Source organism: Mus musculus, chromosome 7 (assembly GCF_000001635.26).
Source record: "Mus musculus strain C57BL/6J chromosome 7, GRCm38.p6 C57BL/6J".
NCBI classification, from domain to species: Eukaryota; Metazoa; Chordata; class Mammalia; order Rodentia; family Muridae; genus Mus; species Mus musculus.
In genome coordinates, this window is record NC_000073.6 from 44,855,531 (window position 1) to 44,871,542 (window position 16,012).

At 55.8% G+C, this 16,012-nt stretch overlaps 2 protein-coding genes across 20 annotated transcripts; one reads left to right on the plus strand and one right to left on the minus strand.

Moving 5' to 3' along the window:
* Window positions 1-948: 948 nt before the first annotated feature.
* Window positions 949-9,807, plus strand: Pnkp (polynucleotide kinase 3'- phosphatase). 17 transcript variants are annotated; one of them, XM_006541042.4, is made up of 17 exons: window positions 1,600-1,722; window positions 1,865-2,024; window positions 2,633-2,679; window positions 2,923-3,219; window positions 4,193-4,272; window positions 4,358-4,415; window positions 4,547-4,654; window positions 4,830-4,901; window positions 5,333-5,381; window positions 5,459-5,529; window positions 5,617-5,709; window positions 5,788-5,884; window positions 5,970-6,031; window positions 6,119-6,228; window positions 6,664-6,751; window positions 6,836-6,897; window positions 6,969-7,397. In XM_006541042.4, the coding sequence occupies exons 1-17, from the start codon at window positions 1,690-1,692 to the stop codon at window positions 7,090-7,092; spliced, it is 1,611 nt and encodes a 536-aa protein (XP_006541105.2). In that variant the 5' UTR covers window positions 1,600-1,689; the 3' UTR covers window positions 7,093-7,397. The 17 variants fall into 17 exon arrangements, 16 of the variants coding, with proteins under 16 accessions (XP_030098709.1, XP_017177921.1, XP_030098708.1 ...); NM_001290764.1 differs by having other exon boundaries at window positions 1,616-1,772; window positions 6,969-7,399; XR_003946531.1 differs by lacking the exon at window positions 5,333-5,381 and having other exon boundaries at window positions 1,589-1,722.
* Ptov1 (prostate tumor over expressed gene 1) lies at window positions 7,537-14,989 on the minus strand. Of its 3 annotated transcripts, XR_391372.4 has the most exons (13): window positions 13,821-14,307; window positions 11,845-11,982; window positions 11,663-11,745; window positions 11,530-11,587; window positions 11,280-11,387; window positions 9,942-10,097; window positions 9,383-9,472; window positions 9,232-9,305; window positions 9,082-9,139; window positions 8,853-8,957; window positions 8,005-8,202; window positions 7,849-7,914; window positions 7,537-7,664 (listed from the first exon to the last, which is right to left on the minus strand). XR_391372.4 is itself a non-coding variant. In NM_133949.2 (12 exons), exons 1-12 carry the CDS (start codon window positions 13,989-13,991, stop codon window positions 7,903-7,905), a joined length of 1,251 nt encoding a protein of 416 aa, NP_598710.1. In that variant the 5' UTR covers window positions 13,992-14,138; the 3' UTR covers window positions 7,537-7,902. The 3 variants fall into 3 exon arrangements, 2 of the variants coding, with proteins under 2 accessions (NP_598710.1, XP_006541386.1); NM_133949.2 differs by having other exon boundaries at window positions 7,537-7,914; window positions 13,821-14,138; XM_006541323.4 differs by lacking the exons at window positions 9,383-9,472; window positions 9,942-10,097; window positions 11,280-11,387; window positions 11,530-11,587; window positions 11,663-11,745 and having other exon boundaries at window positions 7,537-7,914; window positions 13,821-14,989.
* Window positions 14,990-16,012: the final 1,023 nt, after the last annotated feature.

Below are 16,012 nucleotides of genomic sequence, written 5' to 3' on the forward strand. Positions count from 1 at the left end.
CCAGGGAATCTCCATTTCCCAACATCCAAAGATGAGAAAGGGGGCTAGAGGGGCTAGAGGACTGTCACCTTCACACTATTAATATTAATATGGATTGCCTCCCTTTTGTTACTTTGCTTTTTGGGATGATTTCACTTTGTAGCCCAGCCTTTCTCTTCAGTTTTTGTGCTGGGATTTCCAATCTGCCCCATCATACCGAGCTTTAGCGTATTTGTCCCAGAATTAGAAGCGATTTTCCCACTTTATTGCAAAGGGACCGGCATCATAGAAGCAAAGGAAGAGTGTATAGTGATGCTATGCGCTTCAAATGCTAAGGACAAGCTGGTTTGTTTCCGCTGCTACGCAGAGGAATGATGAAGGCGCACATCTGTCATTCCATCAGCAGGGAGATGGGTTTAAGGAGGCACAGGTGTTCACGTCAGTCTAGACTTTTTGAGACCATGCCTCAAAGAACAAAAAAAACCGTGAGCAGTGGCGCACACCTCTAATTCTAGCACTTGGGAGACAGGAGCAGGTGAATCCCCTGGTATCAAAAAGTAAAACAACCCATCAATGGCCAAGTGTGATGGCATTTTCTTCCTTCCTCTCCCCCCCCCCAGCTTTTAGAGCGTGTTTTTCAAGATAGGGTTTCTCTGTGTAGCCCTGGTTGTCCTGGAGCCCTTCTGAAGACCAAGCTGTCACTAAACTGAGATCTGCCTGCCTCTGCCTCCACTTCCCCAGTTTTAGAATGAAAGACGTGCGCTGCCAACCTGTCTGTAGAGCTCTATTTTAATACTAATATTTGGAAGACAGACAGATCCCGAAATTTGAGCCCAGTTTGGGTGTATGGTGGATTAACATACACGCCAAAAAAAAAAAAAAAAAAAAAACTTGTCTGGGCTGAAAGATAACTGCAGCCGGACTTTTTGATTTCGCTCATAGAAGGGGAGGCAAGGTCATGGGACCCTGACCTTAGTACCCAGCTGTTCCTCACAAGCAACTATATGCAATTTTGCCCTAGTTGCCTGTGGTTTGGGGAGGGGCTAGAGGATACTGGTGAGGGGGAAGGGAAGGGAAGGGCTCTGTCTGTGCAGTATGAAATGAGGCTTCATTTCTGCTAGATGAAAACTGCCCCGTGTGTTTTTTTGCAGGTAGCAACACAACCACCACCACCTATGCTCTGCAAGCCCAATATAGTCGGCTTCCCCAGAATGCTCTGTGGTGGAATCATATTTCAGGTTATATATACTTCAGGCCTTTGGAGAAGGGTAGGCATTTTTTAGGTCTTCCCCAGGAGAGCAACTTCCTCTTTATTTTATTTTTGCGGTGGGGGCAGAATCTTACTATGTAGACCAGGCTGGGCTCTGCCTGCCTCTGCCTCCCAAGTACTAGGATTAATATTAAACTCATGTGCCACCATGCCTAGGAAAGAATTTTAACAAGGCTACATCCTGAGAACCTGTCTCACTAAAACATACATACATACATACATACATACATACATACATACAAGAAAATCAAAACAAAAACAAGTAACTCTAGCGTAGGGATCAAGTGACTATGGATGCGAGTGACCCCTATCCGCTCTGGCTCAGAGCGCCTCAAGCGAGTCAGGACTGCGCATGCGCCGTGGGAGGAGCCAAATTTTCGAACAGTCTTTCCCATAGCATAGATGAGCTTTGGAATGAATTCAGAAGTGACTCTACCTATATGCAATCCTCACTGCGCATTGGAACCGTTGTGGTAGCTTGGGAAACGTCGAACCCGCCCATGGGCAAGGGGCGGAATTTCCGGTGTGGCTCGCATTGGGAAAGCAGAACTTCCGGTGGCGGGTGGGTTGCCGGCTGCTGAGCAAGCTCCACTGTGATTCTGTTCCCCTTCACAGCATCCGAGGATGTCACAGCTTGGATCCCGGGGCCGCCTGTGGCTGCAGAGCCCCACCGGTGGGCCGCCCCCTATATTCCTGCCGTCGGATGGCCAAGCCCTGGTCCTCGGTCGGGGACCCCTGACCCAAGTGACGGACCGGAAGTGCTCCCGAAACCAAGGTGGGCACGGGAATGGAACTGCTGCAGAGTGGGATTGGAAGGAAGCAGGGGAGCCTATGCCTAGCCAGAAGCAAGACGAGGCATTATGGGAGGGACAGAGAGGATCTGGGAGATTGTCACCGGAGGGGAGAAGGACAACAGAGAGACGGTCGCTGGGCAGGCTACATCAGGCGGTGATGCATCAAGCCATGCCCAAGACCTCGGTCTACCCCATGTATCTCATGGGACAAAGCAGACCCTACAGATAAAAAAAATACCTGTTCTGGACAAGTCCGTGTCTCTAGCAATCCTAGGGACTCCGAAGTACCTGTTATTATTGAGGAATAAACTGGCTCGGGGGGGGGGGGGGGGGGCAGACACCCCTGTCATCCAGAGAATTGGGTGGTAGAGGCATGAGAATCAGTTCAAGCCCAGCCGCTAGTATGTAGCGAGTTCAAGGCTATCCTGGGCTACCTGTGTTGGGGGATTGAGGAAGGAAGGGAGAAAGTGCCTCTCTTACTTAAGTCCTAGGGAGAAAGTGCCTCTCTTACTTAAGTCCTAGTAGTAGACTGTAGTTGGCCACGCCCCTGTACGTGATGTAAACCCTGACTCCACCCCCTTACCCTCAGTGGAGCTGATTGCAGACCCTGAAAGCCGGACAGTGGCAGTGAAACAGGTACCAGTGTCTTGGCAGCGGGTAGCAAGGACTTGGGAGAGGGGCCGGGTAGATGACAACCCTTCAGAAGGCTGGTCAGCTTTCCGCTTTAACACCGTGCCAGACTAGAAGCCACTAACCTTTCAAAGTTCTGACTGGCCACACGAAGTGAATAGGTGGGAAGATTAAAAATTGATTGGGAGCTAAGGTATTGGATTTGGTGGGGCGGGGTGGTGCCAACCCTAGCTCCTCCTTTGTCTGCAGCTGGGTGTTAACCCGTCAACTGTTGGGGTCCAGGAGTTGAAGCCAGGACTGTCTGGCTCTCTAAGCTTGGGGGATGTCCTTTATCTGGTTAATGGCCTATATCCCCTGACCCTGCGTTGGGAAGAGCTCAGCACATCAGGATCCCAGCCAGATGCTCCACCAGACACTCCTGGGGATCCGGAGGAGGGAGAGGATACTGAGCCTCAGAAAAAGCGAGTTCGGAAATCCTCTCTTGGCTGGGAGAGCTTAAAGAAGTTACTGGTGTTCACAGCGTCTGGGGTGAAGCCCCAGGGCAAGGTGAGGCCGCCACCCCTGCTGCCACCCAGGCTAGCCAGTTAATGTAAAGTTTCCTGTGCAGCCCTGAGCTAGTCTTATCAAAGTTCCTGAGCCTCAACTGTTCTGTGCAGAGAAGACTGAGACCCCAGTGGTGCCGCCACCACTGAGGTACAGGGTACAGGTCAGGCCCTGTAATCAGTGGTGACCTTTCTTGGATCACTCTGAAATGAGGCCACAGAAAATTCACGGCCTAGTTTCCTGTGGCCACTCAGCCAACAGTGAGGTTTGTTTTTTTAAGAATTGATATGACCTGGCACTCGGGAGGCAGAGGCAGGCGGATTTCTGAGTTCGAGGCCAGCCTGGTCTACAAAGTGAGTTCCAGGACAGCCAGGGCTATAAAGAGAAACCCTGTCTCGAAAAAAAAAACAACAACAACAAAAATCAAAAAAAAAAAAAAAAAAGAATTGATATGAGCCTGCATGATTTTCTGTGTACTGTATGCAGGTGGCTGCAGAGGCCACAGAGCATTGGGTGCCCTGGAGCTGTAGTTACAGGCAGTTATGGGCCATCTGACATTTGTGTGCTCCTAACCACTGAGTCTAACCACTGAGCCATCTCTCCAACTCTTCCAACAAAGCCCTTTGCTCCTTCTGGGCTGTTAGTTCTCCAAGGAGATGCTCAGAGAAAAAGGATTTGTGAGACACTGGTTCCTACTAAAAAAAAAAAAACAAACAAACTGGAAGTGGAGGGCAGAGGACACAGAAGGATAATACTGGTATTTAAAGGCTGGTGTCTCCAGGTACACGCCTTCAGTCCCTATACCTGGGAGGCAGAGGGAGGCAGATCTCTGTGAGTTCAAAGCCAGTCTGGTCTGTAGAGTGAGTTCCAAGACAGCCAAGGCTACACAGAGAAACCCTTGACTTGAAAAGGAAGACAGTAAGCCTGTAAGGAAGGTCAGAGGTGACAGTATTGTTGTCCCTGTTGGTGATACCAGGTGGCTGCCTTTGACCTAGATGGGACCCTCATCACCACCCGCTCTGGAAAGGTCTTCCCCACTAGCCCTAGTGACTGGAGGTGAGGTGGGACATGGGAGGCGGCTGGGCTGGGTGCCCAGAGTTCTTTAGATCACAAGTCACCTGCTACTTCCCGTCCACCTTAGGATTCTGTACCCAGAGATTCCAAAGAAGCTCCAGGAGCTGGCTGCTGAAGGCTACAAGGTGTGTGGGTGTGGGAGCCTGTGTGTGCGTGTGTGCGCGTGTGTGTGAGTGTGTGTGTGTGTGTGCGCGGACACATGCATACACATGCCTGGGTTGAGACAGGGCTCCAGTGTGTCCCTGTCTGTCCCCAGTTGGTAATCTTCACCAACCAAATGGGCATCGGGCGAGGCAAGCTGCCAGCAGAGGTGTTCAAGGGCAAGGTGGAAGCTGTATTGGAGAAGTTAGGGGTCCCATTTCAGGTACGGCCAGAAGGGACACTTAGGGACTATATGGGACAGAGACCCAGAGAGAACGTGCCAATGCATCGGGGGTGGGCGGGGGGAAGCCTTGGCTGGGATCATGCTGACAGGAGCTGTTCTCTGAGATCCCAAGGGGACAGGCACTAAGAACACTGTGGCCTGGCTACCTCCATAGGTGCTGGTGGCAACACATGCAGGTCTAAACCGAAAGCCAGTGAGTGGCATGTGGGACCATCTGCAGGAGCAGGTGAGCGCCCTCCTGCCTTTTATACTGTCTGTCCCAGCCTTCCCCTCACCACACGGGTGGCCACTGGAAATGCCTAGAGGTGCTGGGGGCACGGGGTAACCAGGTCCAGCCTCTGTGAGGTCCTAGGCAGTGTTAGGTAAACAGAGATGCTCAGGGCTAAGGGGGAGGGTCTGGTAGGTAGCAGGGACATGGGAAACAGGCTGAGAAGGAAGTGGCCCACAGATAGGAGCTTACAGATCCAGGAAGGCCCACCTTGATTAGGGCCACAAGTTGGAAGAGCAGGCAGTGTGGGCTGCTGCAGGATGTGCGCCCTCTGGAGGCAACTGGGGGAGCAAGCGAGACACTCAGCAGCAATGCCCTGGTGTGTGGTCCAGCCAGCCCCTCTGCTGTCCCATCCTGTGGGCTGGACTTCTCACTGCCTCTCTCTGTAGGCCAACGAGGGCATCCCCATCTCGGTAGAGGACAGTGTCTTCGTGGGAGGTAAGAGGCGCAGGCTTCTAGGGGTTCAGGAACCCTCTCAGAGCTCAGTGTTGGACAGGGTTGCCCTTCCCTTACAGATGCAGCAGGGCGCCTAGCCAACTGGGCACCGGGGAGGAAAAAAAAGGATTTCTCTTGTGCAGACCGCCTGGTAAGCCTGGTGTCTGTGCCCCGCCCTGTCCGTGTGACACCCTCACTGCACCTCTGCACCCACCTAACCCCTGCGTTCCCTCCTCAGTTCGCCCTTAACGTCGGCCTGCCCTTTGCCACTCCGGAAGAGTTTTTCCTTAAGTGGCCGGCTGCCCGCTTTGAGCTTCCAGCTTTCGACCCGGTGAGGCCCAAAAGAGAAGGGGATGAGAGGCCCTTGTGAGCTCCCTGGTCTCACGCCCCCTTTTTGTTCCCCTGCCAGAGGACTATCTCCAGTGCTGGGCCCCTCTACCTTCCAGAGTCCAGCTCTCTCCTGAGCCCCAACCCAGAGGTGGTGGTCGCAGTAGGATTCCCTGGGGGTGAGATGCCACAGCCTGACCTCTGGCTCCCCCTGGCACTCACTTGGGTCCTAGGCACTAGCTGATGACTCTACTGCCCCCACAGCCGGCAAGTCCACTTTCATCCAGGAGCACCTAGTGTCAGCTGGCTACGTCCATGTGAACAGGGTGAGTGGGACTGCACCTCCCCTCCCCGCCACCGTTCAAGGATGGGAACTCCCCAGACTGACTTGTTATTTGCCCTGGGTCCCACAGGACACGCTGGGCTCGTGGCAGCGCTGTGTGAGCTCATGCCAGGCGGCACTGAGGCAGGGGAAGCGAGTCGTGATTGACAACACCAACCCAGATGTCCCAAGTCGGGCCAGGTACTGGAAACTCATGGTGGGCTCGGGAAGCACTGCGTGTACTAGGGGAACACTGCGTGTACTAGGGGAGCACTGAGTGTACTAGGGGAACACTGCGTGTACTAGGGGAGCACTGCACGTACTAGGGGAGCACTGCACGTACTAGGGGAGCACTGCGTGTACTAGGGGAGTACTGAGTATACTGGGGGAGCACTGCACATACTAGGGGAGCACTGTGTGTACTAGGGGAGCACTGTGTGTACTAGGGGAGCACTGCGTGTACTAGGGGAGCACTGCGTGTACTAGGGGAGCACTGCGTGTACTAGGGGAACACTGCGTGTACTAGGGGAGCACTGCATGTACTAGGGGAGCACTGCGTGTACTAGGGGAGCACTGCGTGTACTAGGGGAGCACTGTGTGTACTAGGCGTCAGTGACAGCTGTTTTGCCTCCACAGGTACATCCAATGTGCCAAAGATGCAGGTGTGCCCTGCCGCTGTTTCAACTTCTGTGCTACAATAGAGCAGGCACGCCACAACAACAGGGTGAGCCACTCTCCAGGCCCCATCCCACCCTAGCCCTCCCCTCATCTAAGCCTTGCACCCTCTGACTTTTGTGCCATTTTGCAGTTTCGTGAGATGACCGACCCTTCGCATGCACCTGTGTCGGACATGGTCATGTTTAGCTACAGGTTCGGGGGTTCTGGGGTTCTGGAGGGGGTGGGGGAGGTGGGGTACAGAGCCTCACACCCCCATCCCGCAGGAAGCAGTTTGAGCCGCCCACACTGGCTGAAGGCTTCCTGGAGATCCTTGAGATTCCATTCCGGTTACAGGAGCATCTGGACCCGGCACTGCAGCGACTGTACCGCCAGTTTTCCGAGGGCTGAGCCCTCAATAAACACTGGTGCCACTCTGTGCACAGCCATCTTGCTGGGGTTGTGGGAGGCAAAACAGGTGCCACGGCATCCTGCATTGAGCTTGGGCTTCCAAGTGGGCTCTTGTGTATCTGGCATACTTGGCCTGGGGGCTTGAGCAGCCACAGCCATTTTGTGGTGTGACTCACCAGCCAGCACCAGGTTTCAGAACCCAGTTGTGGGACACTGGACCCGAGACTGGAGTCTGGGGATGTTAAATTTGACCAGGTACAGGAAGATTATAATAATGTGTCAAAGAAAGGCTGTCATGTGGGTAACTAGCCTGATGAGCCTGCTTTTCCGTCTACTTAGAGATGGTCTAACATCACACATCCCCCGAACTTCAAGACTTAGCAGCTGTGTTGGGGGTCAACCCACACTGTGTAACTTAACGACACAAGCAGGGAGGGACAGCAAGTGGGTTAAAAGGCTTTATTAGGGAAACATACAGGGGCAAGGACCATCCTTGGGAGACCTCAGGACGCTGTCCTCCAGGTTGCTGGGCAGGTACAGTCGCCAGGAGCCCCTGCTCAGAAGCAGCTGACCTGGGAGGCAGGAGGAGGGGTGGCTTCTACTAGTGAAACTGCACCCTACTCCCCAGTATTAAGCTGTGGCCCTGGCACCCATTCCTCCCCAGGGATATTGGTAGCAGGAGGCAGTGACGCATGCAGCAGGTCTCTCTCAGGCCAGGGCCACCCTGCTGCTTCCCACGGACACAGTGCTGCTCACCAGTCTCCACTGGGGCCTCGTCTGGGACTGTGGCCCGCCCAGCCCAGGCATCCTCTAGCCACCCATCTGCAGAGGAAGAAGCCAGGGGAGGTTTCAGAAGTGAGCACCCAGAGGCAGGGCCCAGCGAGGGAGGGACGATGGCGGAGCCGGCCTCACCCCTCGCTGCTGCTGCTCCTGCTCCAGGCTTCGCTGCAGGACCTGCTGCTGGTTGGCGATGACGCGACGGATGCCGTTGACAAAGTTGCTCTGGTCGTGCGGGATGAGGCCGATGAAGATCTTCTTCTCCGAGGAGTACAGGAGCATGAGCACACGCACCTCACACGATGCCTTGTAGGAGAAGTGCACGCAGCCCGCCTAACAGCAGGCCCGAGTCAGGATACTCACTCACCCTCGGCCACAAGCCGGCCAGCCCATCTGCGGACAGCTGGACCCCAGGCAGCTGGCCCCGAGGTCCACAGCATCCCAGCTCGGGCTGCCGGGCACAGAGCCCCACCCTGGACAAGCCTCATTTCCTTACACTGGAGACAAGACCCACAAGGCTCAGACCCTTGCAGTTTAACCGTCACTAACCATGGGCTCCCCAAGGTCCTGAGGTGCCTCACTACCTCCAGCTCTGGGTTCACCTACTGACAGGGAAACTGAAGCCCCAGAGCTGGTGGATCTAGATCTTGGGGGCTCCAGGCCTCCTAAGTTCCCTGGGAATTCTGGGCCAAGCTGAACTGTGCGTCGGTTAGTAGTCTGCCTCTCGGGCAGGGCCCTCTCCACTGGGGCCTATCTGGTACAGCAAGTGTCTCCAAGGACTGACAAGCCCGCTGCCTCAGTTCTCCAGTGGAGGCCATACTCCGGGCATGAGGACCGGGTGGGATGGTGCATGCAAACACACAGGAGGCCCTGGGGTATAAGGGTACAGGACATCCTAGCTGCATAGGTGTGGCAGAGGCCCCACCACAGCTTCCACAAGCAGCTGCATTAGTCTGTCTCCTTGGCTGCTGCCCTCCACTCACGAAGCCATTGTCCATGATCCGGCAAAGGCTCTTCAGAGTCTCCATGTCCTTAGTGAAGTGGAACTGTACCAGGCGTGAATTCCGGAACAGTGGCACGAGGGTGGTCTGGGGGAAGGCCAAGGGCTTCTTTATGGAACCCTAGCTTGCTGGGGAAGCCAGGCAGCCCTCTGCACCAGCCCACCACAGGGTCTTTGGCCCACCCCCAGCCTGGCATCCCCTGACCCCTCACCAGCAACTGCTGCGGAATGAGCTGCATGAAGAGCCTCCGAGGCCACTGGTCTGTTCTCCTGCCACACAAGACAGCAGGCATCAGTCAGCAGTCCTCCCCCAGGGGGCCGGCACTGCCAATGCGCCCACCCGGCGGCACCCCGGCACTCACAGGATCTCCCCTTGGTTCACATAGACGTGGGATGGCAGCCACCTCTTGGACCGGCTGTTGGGCTCAGGCCTGGGCTTTGGGGCAGAGCGAGAAGGCACTTCAGGGGAGGGCAGCTTAGGGCCAACAGCCCACACAGCCCCCGGCAGCTCACCTCCTGCCACTCCATGACACCACTCCATGCCAAGAATTTGTTGTTGACAATCTGAACAGGTCCAGAGTGTACACCCCCGGGGCCCACGGCCTATGGACAGGAAACCACCATGCGGTCAGCAGCTTTCACTCACAATTCCCCACTAGCCAGCTGCAGCCATGACTTCAAACCCCACCTTCCCTGCCTGCATTCTGTGCTCTCAAGTGGCCCGAGACAAGTCCCATCCCCCAGGTGGTACAGAGGACCACAGCTGCCTAAGCAAGTAACAGGTTTCTAAGAAAGATGTCATCAACACTGTGACCCTCCAGAGACTCTGGGCCTCTTGCCAAACCTGCCACCCCACTCCTGCCCTGCCTCTACACCCAGGCCCCACCCTCTAGTTCTGCCCCTCTGAAGCCTATAAAGCTATGTTTCCCTCGAGCCCATTTGGGTATGGCACTGCCTCGTCACAGCTCCTCCCCAGGCGCCAACTCAGCCTTGATGCCACATTCCACACCAGTGGGAGGCAGTGGGTCTACCAAGGGTAGGAGCAGGAGCAGGCTACCCTCAGCTGGCACACCTGTTTGCGGGTGGTGATGACCTGTCGTATGGCGTTGACGAAGCCGCTCTGGTCGTAGGGGATGAGGCCCATGAAGATCTTCTTCTTAGACGAGTACAGGAGCATGAGCACGCGCACCTCGCAAGGAGAAATGTGGGGGAAGAGCATGCAGCCTGCCTGTGGGGGACAGGGCTGCAGGTCAGCGGCCTGGGCCTCCACACTCAACATCTTACTGCCTGGGGAGGCCCCGACTCACCAAAACACAAGCAAGGCTTGCCCCAGAGCAGGTGAGCTGCTCTTGGCCACCTAAGCACCTGATGACTTTCTAAGGCAGGGATAGGTGTGAGCCAAGGACCCTGTATGGCTGTGTCCCTTCCTTCTCTACCAACCCCAGCCCTGCTACTGGCTTAGAGCAGCTCCAGAGGGCTGAAGAGAAGGCTTGGGAGTGAGAACTGGCTGCTCCCTTTGGACGACCAAGGTTTGGTACCCACCCACATGGCAATTCACAACCTTGCATTCAATCCCATGGGATCTGACAGCCTCTTCTGGGCTCTGCGGCACCAGGCACACATGATACACACATACCATTTAAAAAAGAAAAAAAATCCTCAAATTTTTAAAGAGTAGGTGGTAGGCCAGGCTGCTGTGCCACCCAAGGCAAGCCACTTAGGAGCCCAGTTTCCCCATCTGTAAGACACTCCAACAGCATACATAGGGACAGCTATGACTACCTAACAGTAGCTAAGGTGCCAGGCCCTCTTCAGTGGGAAGACAGCATTTGTAGGCTAGCCTGTCCTGCCAGGATACAGAAGCACCTCTACCTAGCAGGCCAGCCTTTTGGACTGATTCTCCAGACCCTGGGCCCAGCTCTGGGATACTACTCCGGAAGAGCTGCTGCTGGCACGAGGTTGCAGCCATGCTACGTCTGTGGGGCCCAGAAAAGGGACAAGTCCTTGGAGGCTGCCAAGTAGGAGGAGTAGACCAGCCCAAGGCAGAGCAGGGGTTGAGCCTGGAGTCCAGTCGTCTGCATGCATGGGCCGGTGACTTCCTCTCACCCTATACCGCCACCTGCTGCAGTCCAGTGACCTCACACTGGCTCCACAGAAGTAGAGGCTGGCTACCAGACGACACCACCACCCCACACATGGGGCCCTGAGAAGCAAAGCCTGCTGGGTTCCACTTCCCAGCAGGACACAAGGGCAGCATGCGCTCTGGCCACCACATAGGCTTGTGTGCTGATTCCATTACAGTCCCACCCACCAACGTCCTGGAAATGACCACTCGGAGAGGGACGGGAAGCCTCCCACTACAGGACAGAACTAGGTTCCCCCCCCCACACTGTCCCCCACTCCCACTCACGAAGCCATTGCCCATGATGCGGCAGAGGCCCTTGAGGGAGTCACAGTCTCTGTTGGTGAAGTGGAACTGGGCCAGCTGAGAGTTTCGGAACAGGGGACCCAGTGTGGTCTGTGGATGACAAGTGGAGCCAGTGATCACCGTGAGGCAAGGGTGGGGGAGATTCTGGGGTGGAAGTTTGGCTCTGGGGGCAGGACTTGGGATACATGGGTGGGGCCAGGGTTTGGGGGGGGCAGAGCCCCACTAATCTCACCAGCAGCTGCTGTGGGATGAGCTGCATGATCAACTTCTGGGGCCACTGGTCCGTCTCCCTGCAGTAGGGGGTGCATCAGAAGCCATGCCCTGCATCCTAGGCCGCCCCAGGCTCTGCCCACTCCCACACTCACAGGTTCTCGCCCTGGTTCACATAGGCCTGGCAGGGCAGGGTGCGTTTCAGCTTGGCTGTGGAGTCCGAGAAGGGTCTACGCTTCTGCGGGTGGGCGGGTGGGGAGACTCAGCAAAGTGCCCGGGCCCCTCCCCCCCATGCCTTCCACCCACTCAGAGATTTGGGTGGCCCAGCCAGCCTCACCTCCTGCCACTCCAGCACGCCACTCCAGGCCAGCAGTTTGTTGCTGAGCCGGTGCTCGTTCACTGCGAGGCCCCCAAGAGTCAGCCCAGGTGAAGAGGGCCCGATAGGCCCCAGGGCTCCAAAGACTCGAGCACCCTCCTGCAGCAGAGGGGAGAATTCCTAGGTCATTCCAGGTTAGGCGTTTCCGCACATCCTGGAGGGGTCACCCTCAGGTCCAGACTCAAGTCCCTGGGCACACACTTCCGGTCCTGACGCCTTCCCCAGCAGGCCAGACCTCAAAGCTTGACCTTCAGATCAATCTGTCAGAAAACTGTGGGCAGCATCACCCCTAAGAGGAGCCTCCCACAAAGGATAGCCTTCACTGAGGACCGCAATGTGGCAGCAACCAGAAACCAAGTAAATAGAACACCCTGGAGGACAATTGGGGGGCGGGGGAGGGGGGAATCCTAAGGAAGCTAGAGTCTACCTGAACCAAAACGTTTACCTGAATGCATGCTGAACAGTGGTGCCAAACATGGCCACGTGTCCCCTCCTCCACCCCAGGGTGCAAACTAAACTCTTTTTCCGGCCAAAACATTTCCAAAAGACCAGTCGGTCTCCTGGGCCAGTCTCTAACCAGACTAGACACACTCCAGGCCAGAGACCCTTCTGATTGTCACCAACGCATCTCTGCTCTCTGCTAAAGCTCGTGAGTCCTTTATACCCGGTGTGATGACAAACCAGAAAGTTCTCCCGGTGACTTAAGTAGCAGAAGAGCCTAGGTCTTCACTGCTGAGGGGCCTTCCTGATGGTTCTGCAGACCCAAGCCCTCAGGATTACAGCAAATCCGCACACTGGCTGCCTGGGCTGGGTGTGCAGTGAGACACTACAAGTGTCAGCATGTACACCACCACACAGTCGGTGAAAATCAGGCAAACACACTTAGGAACCTAAACAAAATCCAAAACTATTCAAGTGCGGGGTGAGGGATAACCATTAAGAGGCTTGTGTGTTTGCCTGCACCCAAAAACACCTGTATGCCCACAACAGCAGGGAAACAAACTAGGAACATGAAGCCCACTAAGCGCCAAGTTCGTGTTTACGCATGCCTGATTTGCTGTTTGCGCACTGCATGGCCAGAGCCAAGTCACATTTGTAGAAAAGGGACACATATGAGGACCCCAGGAAGGGCTCCCAACACCAAGAGAAAACTTCAAGCCTAGGCTGTACTACAGCGAGGGGTGTGTCTGCGTTCCTCAGGTGATCCAGGCGACAGACCCGCCTCAGCTCCTCGGAGAACAACGTCGTCAGAAGTCTGAAGTGGTCAGTACCACGCCAGGGAATAGCTTACCGCTGGCCAAGCATGCGCAGGTGTGGCCACGAGTCCACCATCACAATGGGGGCAATTTTGTTGCCCCAAGAAAATCTCAATGTTTCTAGAAAGTGCGCGCACGTTTACTGAGTGGACAAAAAGGTGACAACCCCACGAACTTACAGAGCTGAATATTTACCTTAAGCTTTATCTTAAGGCTTAAGGTCTGGGCTAGCTGCGGGGCGGGCGGGTATGCAAATAGAGGGACTGTCCACAATCGCCATCTGGCCCCGGGGGACAACGCCCCCGCGAGCAACAGCTGGGCGCGCGTGTAAGCGCCGGGCTCCTCCACCGGCCGCTTCGCGCATTTCCAGACCCGGAGGCCGAGGACCAACTTTGCAATTGGAAAAACAAGCGTGCACCCCAGGCGCCCCCCGCGCGCGTGTGCAGCCGGCCGCGCAGTCAGCAGTAATTCGAACCCGCCCCGCCTCCGTACCCCGCCCCCCGCCCAGCCCGCCGCGCAACAAAGGGGAGCGCCCAGAGCCGATCAAGGACTGATCCCGGACCCCTGGGTGCGCCCTCCCGCGGGAGGCCCGTGGGCGCTGCGGACAAAGGCGCCCGCCAGGGGAGGGGTGGCGGGGCGGGGCGTGCGTGGAAGGCTCTGGAAACAGGCCGTGGGACTCACCATGGGAGGGGCCGAACGAGCCCGGATCCGCGGTGGCTGCGGGCCTCGAGGACCGCCAGGCCAGGAACGTGAGCGCACGGCGCGGACGACCAGGGGCCGCGGTGGCCGGCCACGACCTCCGAGGGGGCCCCCGGCGCCGGAGCGGTGCGGGGCACGGCGCGGGCGGACCATGGCGGGTGGGAGGCCGTGGGCCTCACGGGGGGCTGCGGGTCCGCCGACCGACAGGCGCGGGCGCGCGGCTTCGGGGAGAAGCGGAGCGGGACCGCGGCGGGGGACGCGCCGCTGAGGGGTCGCCGCGGCCGAACCACTGCAGCGAACAGGGGAGCCCGGCGCCAACCAACGCGAAGCTGGGGGGAGATGCGGGGGGGGTGGGCTGGCGCCTACCAACGTGGAAGAAGAGGGAGAGCCGGGACCAACGCCGGGGAGAGGAGGAGCCGGCGCTAACCAACAGACTATGGAGCTGGGGAGCCAGCGCTGACAAACAGGGATGGAGGACTGTAAGGGGGTGTGGCTGGAGCAAACCAAGAAGGTCAGGGAGGGAGGGTTTCAGACTTGGAAATGACAAGAGAGAAACTGTGCTACAAGAGTTCGAGCTGGTGAGACAATACCAAGTCCTCACTGCTGGAGGGACAGAAGGCGGTAGACAGGATAATGGGTGGCGCGACGGAACCTACCACCAGACTGAGGGGTAGATGTAGGAACCAGGCGTTCTTGCCTCTTGGAGGCGGTGACGTGGCAAGGTGGCTAAAAGACTACAACTTCCAGCGGGTCTCTCGCAGCCTGGGCGTGACCAGCATAGCTGCTGGCCCATTTGTCCAGGGTCTGCCCACTGTTGCTTGGGCCTTCTAGCAGTTGCCTTACCCAGATCACGTTCTTGATCTGAAAGGACTGTGCAGTGGCATTTCTTGCTTCCGTTTGTTTTTAACCTGTGATACTATCCAGCCTTAGATTATCTGCGCTCGATGTAAGTGGCGTTGTGTTTACGCAGTGTTAGCTTATGCACCCAGGCTGACCTCGAACTCCTAAGCCTTCTGTCTTCACCTTTAATTGGGTGTGCACTACTACACGTGGCTGTTAAACTATATATAGGGTGCTGAGGTTTGAATTTATAGCCTCTTGCATGCGAGAAGTTCCCTCCTGCCTTCTTTTAAACTAGAAAACCTATTTGGACTATACTTTGTTCTTCCTTGCTGATTCATACACTACTTTAACCAAATTATATCAGGCCCCTGACAGCACACCCAAGCTATGATGCCTGTCACCTGGAGCAAATGTCCTGGCAGTAGGCTGGCTTTTTAAAAATCTCGTGTTTTATAATTGATTTAAAAAGCTAAACTGGAAGGTGAGCAGCAAGAGAGGTCACCTGGTCCTTGTCTGCCACCAAGCCTGACAACCTGGGTTCAATTTCCCTAAACCCTATGGTGGGAGGAGCAAAGAGACCCTTACAAAGTGCTCCCTGAGCCCCACACAAGTCCTGTGTCACATGTGCACATAATTCAGAGTCTGCTTGCACTTCAAAGTGAGCTCAAAACCTGATTGGGCAACTGACTTAATACGACAGCCTTGTCTCATAATTAATAAACAATAATAATAGAGATTGAGTAGTGACACTAGGCATTAATTAAAAGGTACGGGAAGCCGGGCGTGATGGCACACGCCTTTAATCCCAGCACTCGGGAGGCAGAGACAGGCGGATTTCTGAGTTTGAAGCCAGCCTGGTCTACAGAGTGAGTTCCAGGACAGCCAGGGCTACACAGAGAAACCCTGTCTCGAAAAACCAACCAACCAAAAAAAAAAAAAAAAAAAAAGGTAAGGGAAAAGGGTCACACCAACTTCATGAGATTGAAGCCAGCCTGGTCTACATAAAAGTCTCCATAGCAACAACAGTAAGGAATCCAGGCAGAGCCCAAAGCCCACTAGTGGAGCAGGTTGGCTGCAAATGAAGTTGATGGCAGCAGTGGCAACAACTGATTTTGAAGCTGAGCCCAAAGGGTTTTGCAGGGCGACAGAGATAAAGGGTGAAGAACAAAGCCAGGACTTCACAACTGTCAAGGGCAAGCAGTTTCTTTTGTTTTTCATGACAGAGTTTGTCTGTGTAGTTCTGGCTAGAACTTGCTCTGTAGACCAGGCTGGCCTTGAACTCACAGCCACCTGCCCCTGCCCAAGTGCTAGAATTAAAAGCATGTACCACC